Below are 11235 nucleotides of genomic sequence, written 5' to 3'. Positions count from 1 at the left end.
ATTCTACTTTAATTATATGAAATGTTTTAAGATCTTTTGTATTTATGTATTCTAAAGTGAATTTTATTAATGTTATTACTTACTTGATTATGTACTCATTTATTTACTTATAAAATCTTGGAATGAACTAATCACGTTCAGTTCAAAGACATCAAATCATGTTGAGCGGACACGGCTAGAATTCAGAATAATGATTTAATCGGTGTGTGTAATTTACTTAAATTTAAAATATAAAAGATGATGACAAATTTAGCCTTACTCGCGAGTATCCAACAACTCATCCCACCCTGGACAATGGACAAGGTGTGCTTTCTCTCCACTCCCAAAAAGCTTGGGAAGCTTGTACCACATGTTTTGTGAGATATTAACCATCGTTATTTGTTAGACTTTGTACAAAAAGAGTTTATTAAGAACAATTTGTTGATACTAACAAGTTGGTGGTCTTCATGATATTAAGTTGCATTTTCTTAAATAAAATATTTGATTTGAATCTTATAAATGAAAAATATATGATCAAGAATATTAATAAGTTTTTTAATAAAAATTATTTTTTAGTAAAATTGATAAATAATTCACATCAATATCATAATAAAAAAAAAATTATTCTATTTTTTTAATCCCATGTTAAAAAAAAGTTTGAGTTAATTTTGTTTAAGTACTTTATTATTTCATTTTTTATTGATTAAAACTTATTAAAATTATAAAATCATGTTAAAGAATTATTAAATAAAATGAAAAATCCATAAAATTTTGTGATTTTTAAAACTGTAACTGGTTAAGAAATTTTGGTAAAAAGCGTGGCGGCTGTTGTGCCAATTCAACGTGCCCCATTCATGGACGAAAATACTCTAGAAATTGGGCGGGCTTACTTGTAAGTTGCACGTCGTTGAATTCATCACAAGCGCTTGACTTGTATAGGCAGAAGCAAGAAGAAGCTTCCGAATCAGACCCTGTTCTGGCCAAAGAAATCTTGGACTTACTCCAGCTACCTCATCCTCCTTCTCAAGTTGGGTCGCTCCAAACACTTCACTTTCCTCGACGGTCTCCTCCGTCCCCTCAAGTCCGATTCTCACCCCATCACTCCCACCCTCTTCACTTACCTATTCAAAGTCTACCCCGAAGCCGATTTGCCCGACAAAGCCCTCAAAACCTTCTACACCATTCTCCACTTTAATTGCAAGCCTCTCCCCAAACACCTTAACCGCATTCTCGAGGTTCTCGTCTCCCACCGCAACTACCTTCGTCCCGCCTTCGATCTCTTCAAGGACTCTCGCAGCTACGGCGTGGAGCCCGACACCAAGTCCTGCAACATTCTCATGCGCCCCTTCTGTCTCAACGGGGACATTAGCATTGCCTACTCTCTGTTCAACATAATGTTTAAACGAGATGTTGTTCCGGATATCGAGTCTTACCGGATTTTGATGCAGGCCTTGTGTAGGAAGAGTCGGGTGAATGGAGCTGTTGATCTTTTGGAGGATATGTTGAACGGGTTTGTTCCGGATTCTTTGACTTACACCACTTTGTTGAATAGTTTGTGTAGGAAGAAGAAGTTCAGGGAAGCTTACAAGCTTCTTTGTAGGATGAAGGTCAAAGGGTGCAATCCTGATATTGTTCATTAGAATACTGTTATATTGGGCTTCTGTAGAGATGGGCGTACTCATGATGCTTGCAAGGTTATTTCTGACATGCGGGCCAATGGGAGTTTGCCCAATCTCGTGTCTTATCGTACTTTGGTGAGTGGTTTGTGTAACATGGGAATGCTTGATGAGGCTAGTAAGTATATGGAGGAAATGCTGTCCAAAGATTTTTCTCCTCATTTTGCTGTTGTTCATGCCTTGGTGAAGGGGTTTTGTAATGTTGGTAGGACAGAGGATGCTTGTGGAGTTCTCACCAAGGCACTAGAGCATGGGGAGGCTCCTCATGTGGATACTTGGATGATCATAATGCCTGTAATATGTGAAGTGGATGATGAGGGGAAAAGCAGTGGTGCTTTGGAGGAAGTTCTCAAGATTGAAATAAAAGGGCATACTAGAATTGTGGATGCTGGCATTGGTTTGGAGAACTACTTGATTGGGAAGATACGATCCAGGTCAAGAGCATGCTAAAACTTCTGTAGGAATTACTAGCATCCTGTTGTCATCCATGTTGGATCTGTGAGGTATGTTAGTTACTTTCCAAGCTGTGTAGCCTACATAGAATTGCATGTTAACCATTTGCCCTAGAATCTAACTCACTTTTCTCTAGTAATCAAGGTTTTCACTTACGGTGTTGCATGTCAATCATAATTCATAACTATGCAGCCTGATGGAATGCAGAGGATAATAGTTGTTAATCAGAGAACCCTGATTGCATTACAATTATTTTGTTGTGATCAGTGCTCGCTTGTTCCTCCATTGACTCTGAGGCTGGCCAGTTGGGATCCTTGATTTAGGAGGGTTTGAAGGTATATAAAGTTAGTGGCCATTGCATGCAGGCGGTTTGAGGCAGTGAAGACAAACTGGATTGGTTTGGTTGTAAATGCTAACGCTTTAGTCTGGTATGTCTGTCGTGTGTGGAGGAGGACTATGGCAAGCAGAGCCAGATTGGAAGTTGTTTGAGCTTGCTTCATGGCATTCTTTCTTCTTTGAATACTGCCTTTATGCCCATTTGCAAATTAGGCTGCACCTTCATATGTTGTAAAAGTCCTTGCAATGTGTTTTACTTGGCAAAGGGGGTTATGGTGGAGCTGATAAGTCATGGATGCTAGTGGGATTGGTAGGGGTTTTAGTTTATTGGTTGAATAATGTAGTTGCAGTTTATAGTAGCTCATTTTTTTCTTTAATAAATCGCAGTTTGGTTTATATAGCCCCATTACTCCATGAGAATAGAAATAGGGACTCCAAAACAATCATCAAACCTTCCTTGTTCAATATTTACGAATTCTTTTTTGGATCACCATCCATATCAACAACATGCTAAGCATTGCAATCCTTAAGAACAGTATAAGGACTTGCTTTATATATATATAGAAAATAAGGACTTGGAATGATCTAAGATGAGGTATGAAGTTGGCAGCAACCTGTTTGCAAATTTTAATAATCAATTTCTTACTATATCACACGTTTTAATATAAAATTTGTGATTGACTAATTCGGGGACAAATTGTAATTTGTAAGTACAATAGTTCAAAGTTAATCTTACATAATTATAAAACAGACAACCCTAAATTATCTTGCTGAAGATTAGAGTCAGAAAAACATGCAGACATGCTTGAAAAAAAAAAGGCAGGTTCTCCAAGCCACGCCGTCAAAAACAACATAAGACAATGAATTAGTTTGAAAACTTAACAACAGTGGTAAAAAGTTGGCTCAATAATCTTTCTCACATTACTTTTTTCTTGTCAACAGTAGATTTAAATATTTATAGATATGTAAAAACAATGGAAGAGAAGTTCCTTATCAGGTCTGGCAGTCTTTGTTCTTGACCTTAAGTTGAATACTTTGTCACTCAGAAAAGCATGTTTCAAATTTCAAATATACAGAGACATTGCTGATTGCAATTTTAATGGACTTTTCAAAGTAGGTCAACTCTGCTTGCTGACATTTTCTAGCTCAGGAATGTTCTTGCATCAAGCTTAGTTTGGTCAAAGGAGCCTATAAGCCCCCCAAAAGCCAGAACAGAGAGCATCCTCCCAAAACAATCAAAATTGCAACAATCTCTATGGAAAATATGAATATCCAGTTAGGTCTCAGTCCTCTCTCTCTACACCCTCTCTAATCACTAGCACACGACCAAAAAATTCCTGCAAGATAGACCAGACCAGACCGGGTATCAGACACAACTCAAGCAAAAGAAATAAGAAGCAGAAAAATGGAAAATGGCAGAGGCAGATTATACTGTTCCATTGAGCGACATTGCTGCATCACGTTCTGACTCTGAATGATAAGAGACAAACGCATAGACCCTGCGATTCCCTTTCCTCAAATCTTGCAACACCCTTACACTAGCTACAATACCAAATCTACCAAAAAGTTGTTTCAAGTCTTGAGGCCCCGCACTCCTGGAAAGATTGCCAACATACAACTTATGAGGACCTTCATAGTATATAACTCTCTTGGGTGATGAGTTCATTGTTTCAAGATTCCTTCTCTTGGGATTCATCTCAGCTGAAAATCTAACCCGCACTTCACGCCCACCAAAATCCTTGAGTCGTAAAAAACCGAAATTTCAGATAAAACAGCAGCCAGAAGATATGAACGAAATAGAAGCAGGGAGTGGGAGTGACTAACCGATGCATCCAATGCCGCAATTGCTTTTCTTGCCGAGTTAATAGAAGCCATTGTGACATAAGCACTCCCTCTACTTTCACCAGTTTCCGCACTCCGGCAAACCTGAAAAAGAGAAATCACGAGGGATAAACAAAAGAACAAGAAAACAGAAGATAGTAGGATGTTAAATAAGCAATAAACCTGGGCAGAGAGAACGGTTCCGTGAGGGTTGAACATATGAAGTAGTTGCTCCGTGTCACAGCTTCGTGGAAGGTTGCAGACGTACACTTCGGTTGGTCTCGCTAGCTTCCACGTTTCTTCCACCGCGAGTTCTTCTCCGTCAAGGGCCGCAGCCGAGGCAGAGAAACTGAAGGCCCTAGCCTTGGAGCTGAGCCCCGCGGCAAGGCACAAAGAAGAAGAAGAAGAAGAAACGAATCGTTTGGGAGCAGCACCAAATTGGGGATTGTGGTTCAGTAAGGAGGAAGAAGCGAAGGCCAGAGAGGGAGTAGCATTAGCTGCCAATGCCATGTTTCCCCTTAAAGAGTAATGAGGCTGCTAGCTACAGGTTACAACTCAATCTATCCATTCAACTTTATCTTTCTTTTCTTTCTTCAAATAAAATAATTCCATTTATATGCGCTAATATTGATTTTGTTCTTAATTAATACATTTTGTTTTAAATTATTCTTAATTATTTTTAAATTTCTTTTATTAGTTTGAAACTTTTATTCTCTCTCTTAGGTAATATATTCATTAGTCTAATTTTAATTGACTATGCATATAAAGAACAAAATAGAATTTTTTTATATAAAACAAATTCAATTCTTAAGGAACTTAAGATATTAATATATTTAATTTATAAAAATACTTTTTTTACATATTCTTGTATAAGTAAGTATACATGTAAGTCGTAACACATGATTTTTAAGATGAAGTCAACTGAAAATATAAAGATAATAATAATAATTTGTAACAAAAATAGGAGATGCTTTTCTCAATTTTTGAAGTGTAAAAGTGTAGAACCTTCTCTCTTCCATTATTTTCTTTTTCTTTTTTTATACTGGGCGAGGCCTTACAGAAACAAATCTAGGAGAAACAACTCCCAGAGAATAAAAAATCATCAAAGCTGGTTTCGCAAGGCCATCCACACACCTATTAGATTCTGGGTAGATGTTGATGATATTGACATTCCAAAACATTTCTGATAGCAGCAATTAATCTTGAACTTCCTTTGATGGCATCCACATGCCTGCAATGATTGACAGAGTTCCGGTACTCCTTTCCATACAAATTAGATTGCTGCCAAATAAAAATTCCCAGCTACAAAGGAATCATTAAATATGTTAAGACTTGTCCAATACTGCAACTCAGAAGTAAAAATGTTTCATTCTCTCACTCCACTGATCCTCCCCCTGCAACAAATCTCTAATAGTCAGTCACTAGCCACCGATAAATTCCCCATCCTCTTATCTTCACCATCTGAAGCAGAAGGAGCTCAGATAGCGAGGATTTTTAGTGCCACCTCTTCTGAATGAGATTAACGGTTGGTCATTATTTTCACTATTTTAGAAACAAATAAAGAAAAATGCGAACAAAGAATATAGAAAGACTGAGCAATGAAAATAACGTCAGAAAATTTTACTTCCAAAGCGTCTATTTTTTTTTTTACCGTGTACTTTGGGGATGAAATAAAATGCCCCTAATCATTAGTTATAGAGTGTAATTCACACTCAAATAAAAACGTTCGTCCCTTTTTAGTTGTTGTTTCAGATCTGATCTGAATGTGATTGTAGCTTCCGCGATTGATGATGGGGGCTACTCCAGAGGCGAACGGAAATGTCGCGGACGAAGAAAACGGGAGCAACGTCTGTGGCTCAATCGATTTCGGCACGGCGGAGGCCGTCGAATACGTTCGCTCCCTCACCGACGTTGGCGCCATGACGCGCCTCCTTCACGAATGCATCGCTCACCAGAGAGCGGTGGACGTTGAACTCGACGAGCTTCTGTCGCAGCGCACCGACCTCGACCGCCACCTCCTCCAGCTCCAGCGCTCCTCCGACGTCCTCGACATCGTCAACTCCGACGCCGACTACATGCTCTCCAACGTCGCCTCCACCTCCGACCTCGCCGACCAGGTCAGCCGCAAGGTCCGCGAGCTTGATCTAGCCCAGTCGCGCGTCCGCAACACGCTCCTCCGCATCGACGCCATCGTCGAACGCGCCAACTCCCTCGAAGGCGTCCACCGCGCCCTCGAGGCCGAGGACTACGAGTCCGCCGCCCTCTACGTCCAGACTTTCCTCCAGATCGACGCCCAGTACAAGGATTCCGGCTCCGATCAGCTTCAGAGGGATCGCTTGTTGGCTGCCAAGAAGCAGTTGGAAGGAATTGTAAGGAAGAAGCTCTCCGCCGCCGTCGATCAGCGCGACCACCCCGCCATTCTCAGGTTCACTCATGGATCTATAAGAATAAATAGTATATGCACTATGAGTTTACTAGTCATAATACATACCTTGATTTTACTAATTGGATGACAATGTAAAAAAAATTTACAAACTGAAAGTGCATATGTATTAAACTTGGTATATATTGAAGAGTTAAAAAAAGCTTGTGCCACAATGCTCAACCTTGATCCATCATTCTTCAGATTCATTCGGCTCTTCACACCACTGGGTGTGGAGGAGGAGGGTTTGCAGGTGTATGTTGGGTACTTGAAGAAGGTGGTTGCAATGAGGTCGAGAATGGAGTTTGAGCAGTTGGTAGAGATGATGGATCAGCAGAATGTGAATTTTGTTAGGTGTTTGACCAATTTGTTTAAGGACATTGTGTTGGCAATTGAGGAGAATAGTGAGATCTTGAGTGGTCTTTGTGGGGAGGATGGTATTGTGTATGCCATCTGTGAGCTTCAGGAGGAGTGTGATTCTCGCGGTTCGGTGATTTTGAACAAGTACATGGAGTATAGGCAGTTGGCTAAGTTGTCCTCTGAGATAAATGCACACAACACCAATTTGCTTGCTGTTGGAGGAGGTCCTGAGGGTCCTGACCCACGGGAGGTTGAGTTGTATTTGGAAGAGATTCTCTCCCTTATGCAGCTTGGTGAGGATTACACTGAGTTCATGATTTCCAAGATCAAAGCACTTACTTCTGTTGACCCCGAATTGCTTCCTCGCGCCACCAAGGCTTTCCGAAGTGGCAGTTTCAGCAAGGTGGCACAGGATTTAACCGGCTTTTACGTCATTTTGGAGGGATTTTTCATGGTGGAGAATGTTAGGAAGGCGATAAAGATCGATGAACACATGCCTGACAGCCTTACTTCTTCTATGGTGGATGATGTGTTTTATGTATTGCAGAGTTGCCTGCGGAGGGCAATATCCACTTCCAATATCAGTTCTGTTGTCGCAGTTTTGAGTGGTGCTAGTAGTTTGCTCGGTAATGAATATCATGAAGCTTTGCAGCACAAAACTAGAGAGCCAAACCTTGGTGCAAAGTTGTTCTTTGGTGGTGTTGGCGTGCAAAAAACAGGGACCGAAATTGCAACAGCTTTGAATAATATGGATGTTAGCAGTGAATATGTTCTGAAGCTAAAACATGAAATTGAAGAACAGTGTGCTGAGGTGAGTGGTATATTTTTTTTGTATCTTACAGTTATACTGACTGATGAAATTCATTAAATTTTGAATTATGAAAATAATTGTAGCAGTAAGTATGGTTGGTGCACCGTTGCCCTATCATGTTGTGCCTGGGGTCCCATTAGAAGGTAATTTGAGATTGCTAGTGTATGGATTAATCATAACTTCATAAGCGAATTTTGATTTTTATTGAAAATCGATAGAGCAATTGTTTTTGGCATTAGCATGTGGGTGGAGTTTGTGTTGTTTAATTTGTGCAGGATGTGGTTCTGAATGCTCTAAGTAGTGATCTAATTCCCCTGAATGCTGGGTGAATACATGGTCAAATTTGTAGCAATCCTTTGGTTGACATAAATATGGAGATGTTTGATAGAGGGATGTGCTTGAAGTTTGGTATAGAAATTAAAAAATTGTAGTATTGATGATTTCACTGTATGAACTATGGACTTAAGTGCTTAATGCTCGAAGTATTGATGAAATTCCCCTTATCGTTGTGATGAATACATGGTCAAATTTGTAGCTATTATTTTGTTTAACATAAACATGGAGATGATTGATTGATTCGAGGAATGCATTTGAAGTATTGTTTAGAAATTAAAAAATTATAATGCTGATGAATTGATTTCACTTCATGAACTAAGTACTTACATGCTTAATGCCCTGATTCTTATGACCCCAGAAAGAACTCTGATTCATCTCCTCTCATTATGAAATCTATAGTTCTATGTATCCATATAGTAAAGAACTGTGTTTCCTTTGTATTGGTAGAGATTAGTAAAATATTAAAGTCTTGATGTGATTGGGAAGGTTTTTTTCCATTTTACACTAGATGTTTATTCAGAGGCGCAAGTTTGCTAATTAAATATGTGGCATGTTTGTCTTTTGCTTCATCAACTGCTCCCCCTTCACTTTTAAATGTAAGAATGTAGCTGGAATAAAGTTCCAGATTTCTTTTTTTGAAGAAGAAGAAGAATTATTTTTCAATTTATATAGCTCTTTGTCGGTTTGTCCTCCGTGGAATCATAAACTATAGCTCATATTTTTATTTATGGCACTTTGCTTTGCCTATATAATAATATATATCATTTTAAAATTGCATAATTAACTGACTGAATTACTTTATGCAGGTATTTCCTGCACCAGCTGATCGAGAAAAGGTAAAATCTTGTTTGACTGAGTTGGCAGATAGTAGCAATGCTTTCAAGCAAGCTTTGAATGCTGGCATAGAACAACTTGTGGCAACCATTACACCTCGCATTAGACCGTTATTAGACAGTGTAGGAACAATCAGCTATGAGCTTTCAGAGGCTGAGTATGCAGATAATGAGGTGAATGACCCATGGGTTCAGAGACTTCTCTATGCCGTTGAGTCAAATGTGGCATGGCTGCAGCCACTAATGACTGCTAACAATTATGACACGTTTGTTCATTTGATTATTGACTTCATTGTGAAAAGGCTAGAAGTCATTATGATGCAGAAAAGATTTAGTCAGCTAGGTGGTCTTCAGCTTGACCGAGATGCTAGAGCTTTGGTAAGCCGTTTCAGTGTCATGACACAGAGAACTGTTAGAGACAAGTTTGCACGTCTTACTCAAATGGCAACAATTCTAAATTTAGAAAAGGTTTCTGAGATTCTAGATTTCTGGGGTGAGAACTCTGGACCTATGACCTGGAGATTAACTCCAGCAGAGGTTAGGCGTGTATTGGGTCTGCGAGTTGATTTTAAATCAGAAGCAATAGTTGCTCTGAAGTTGTAATATCCGTTTATATCGTCTCTTCACATTCTTTTTTTTTTTGTTCTACTTTTTTTTTAATTTTGTCTGATAAGTATTACATCTTCATTCTTACTATTTTTGCCTTTTTGGTGCTCGGGAAGTTAACATACAGTTCCATTGTGCGATTTGCATAAACAAAAGAATAAGCAAGTGTATTATTCAGATTTGCCACCCCAGAGGCCAAGATAGCACGCTTATATAAAGAGCATGATGTGTGAAACGGTCTTTGTTCCTCATTAGCCACTTCCTAATTTTTGTATTTTTATTTTGTAAATCATTTTTGAGAGATTAATGTTTGTTTGGTAAAGTTCGCTCATAGCTCGTTTACTTCCAAAACTCATTTATCGTGCATTTCGCTGTAGAATATACGAATGTTGTTATTTGGATAATTAACTTTTATTTAAACAATAATGCTGGCTAAGTCCAAACCATCACTTGTATATTGACGCCACTTTGCATGATAACTTCTGCAAGCACATCAGGCATGCTGCAAAACATGTTAGAAACCCGTGTCGAACTATAGATATCAAAATTAAACACTGCCACTGTGGTATGGAAAGTTGTCAGCATTGTTGAAGCTACTAGTTCTTGTTGGTCTTTTTCTTTTATTATCAATAGATATAATAAATCTGTCCAGCTCCAGCCTCCAAACCAAGAAGTCCACTTATTGTGCTCTGCTGCACTCAGTTTTATTTTTCTTCTCTTTGCATTTAAAATTTAAAATATGGCCGCTGTTTTGCTTTTTTTGTCGTACAAAGTACGGGTCACTTCGCCTAGTTTGAATTTATATCCCAATAAGGATATTTTTCTAGCATTCTTTTCCTGGTATATATGTGTGAGTTAATAATATTAAGGTTTGGTCCTGTCCCTCATTTTAAGTTTTAATATTTATATAAAATAAAATATTAGTTAAGTTTTGATTCTCATCTTACATAATAAAAGTTAAGTTTTGATTCTCATCAATAATTTTAGAGAACACTTTCTAGAGGTATAAAACTCATTTTTTTTAACGGTAACAACTAATAAACTGTCATAAAAAACTGTTTAGAAAAACTTTGATTAAATTTTTGTAGAGAAAATTATAAGGACCAAATGAATAGTTTATCCGTTTTTGTACAAAATCTCTATAATTTGATTACTGATAAAGTCGGATGCTGGTCTGGATCATAGAAACCCTTACTAGTCACAAAGGAGCCTCATACTCTGCCTAATGTCCACCAATCTACCATTTCGATTCAACCATGGTTCTTGCTTTCCTAGATGGCCTGCAAGGCTTTGAGACAACATATATTGGGCGTTTTGTTTAAGCTTATTTAAAAAATAATAATAAAATAAGTAATTTTCTGTTTTTTTTTACAGTCAGTTTGTTTAAATTTTAAAAAAGTAAGAAATATAAAATAAAACTGAATAATATAAAAAGGATAATACCTGGTCATCTGATATTTAAACTATCTATTTGGACATCTCTAGGCCCATTCCTATCATCATGCCTCATGGATTTCTACAATATTCTGAGCAAATCTACTGTCTCAATCATAAGAAACACGGTGAAGAAGTACACTAGAAGAGCCCTTACTGTACCAAGAG

At 38.2% G+C, this 11235-nt stretch overlaps 3 protein-coding genes across 4 annotated transcripts; 2 read left to right on the top strand and 1 right to left on the bottom strand.

Moving 5' to 3' along the window:
* Window positions 1–893: 893 nt before the first annotated feature.
* On the top strand, window positions 894–2840 carry LOC102659603 (pentatricopeptide repeat-containing protein At4g01400, mitochondrial; the record flags this gene model as incomplete). The annotated part of the gene is given in 2 exon segments (XM_041012917.1): window positions 894–2158; window positions 2376–2840. A coding segment is annotated over 1 exon segment (1212 nt), but the record flags the coding sequence as incomplete, so codon positions are not given.
* Window positions 2841–3101: 261 nt separating this feature from the next.
* On the bottom strand, window positions 3102–5145 carry LOC100803098 (28 kDa ribonucleoprotein, chloroplastic-like). Its single transcript, NM_001415105.1, has 4 exons — window positions 4449–5145; window positions 4269–4370; window positions 3877–4182; window positions 3102–3781 (listed from the first exon to the last, which is right to left on the bottom strand). The coding sequence occupies exons 1-4, from the start codon at window positions 4773–4775 to the stop codon at window positions 3728–3730; spliced, it is 789 nt and encodes a 262-aa protein (NP_001402034.1). The 5' UTR covers window positions 4776–5145; the 3' UTR covers window positions 3102–3727.
* Window positions 4685–9868, top strand: LOC100808943 (conserved oligomeric Golgi complex subunit 4). 2 transcript variants are annotated; one of them, XM_006604850.4, is made up of 4 exons: window positions 4685–4812; window positions 6041–6690; window positions 6892–7858; window positions 9001–9868. In XM_006604850.4, exons 2-4 carry the CDS (start codon window positions 6053–6055, stop codon window positions 9628–9630), a joined length of 2235 nt encoding a protein of 744 aa, XP_006604913.1. In that variant the 5' UTR covers window positions 4685–4812; window positions 6041–6052; the 3' UTR covers window positions 9631–9868. The 2 variants fall into 2 exon arrangements, with proteins under 2 accessions (XP_006604913.1, NP_001402036.1); NM_001415107.1 differs by lacking the exon at window positions 4685–4812 and adding an exon at window positions 5271–5790.
* Window positions 9869–11235: the final 1367 nt, after the last annotated feature.

This window comes from Glycine max, chromosome 19 (genome assembly GCF_000004515.6).
Source record: "Glycine max cultivar Williams 82 chromosome 19, Glycine_max_v4.0, whole genome shotgun sequence".
Classification (NCBI taxonomy): domain Eukaryota; kingdom Viridiplantae; phylum Streptophyta; class Magnoliopsida; order Fabales; family Fabaceae; genus Glycine; species Glycine max.
Note: the sequence above shows the minus strand (reverse complement) of the source record. Positions and strands in the feature narration are given on the sequence as shown.

Coding starts and splice junctions, on each gene's coding strand:
- LOC100803098 (NM_001415105.1), bottom strand. CDS start 4,775: ATGGCATTGGCAGCTAATGCTACTCCCTCTCTGGCCTTCGCTTCTTCC. Junction 4,183..4,268: donor TTGCGGCATTGGATGCATCG/GTTAGTCACTCC, acceptor TTACGACTCAAG/GATTTTGGTGGGCGTGAAGT. Junction 3,782..3,876: donor CAATGTCGCTCAATGGAACA/GTATAATCTGCC, acceptor TCTATCTTGCAG/GAATTTTTTGGTCGTGTGCT.
- LOC100808943 (NM_001415107.1), top strand. Junction 6,691..6,891: donor GACCACCCCGCCATTCTCAG/GTTCACTCATGG, acceptor ATCATTCTTCAG/ATTCATTCGGCTCTTCACAC. Junction 7,859..9,000: donor TTGAAGAACAGTGTGCTGAG/GTGAGTGGTATA, acceptor TACTTTATGCAG/GTATTTCCTGCACCAGCTGA.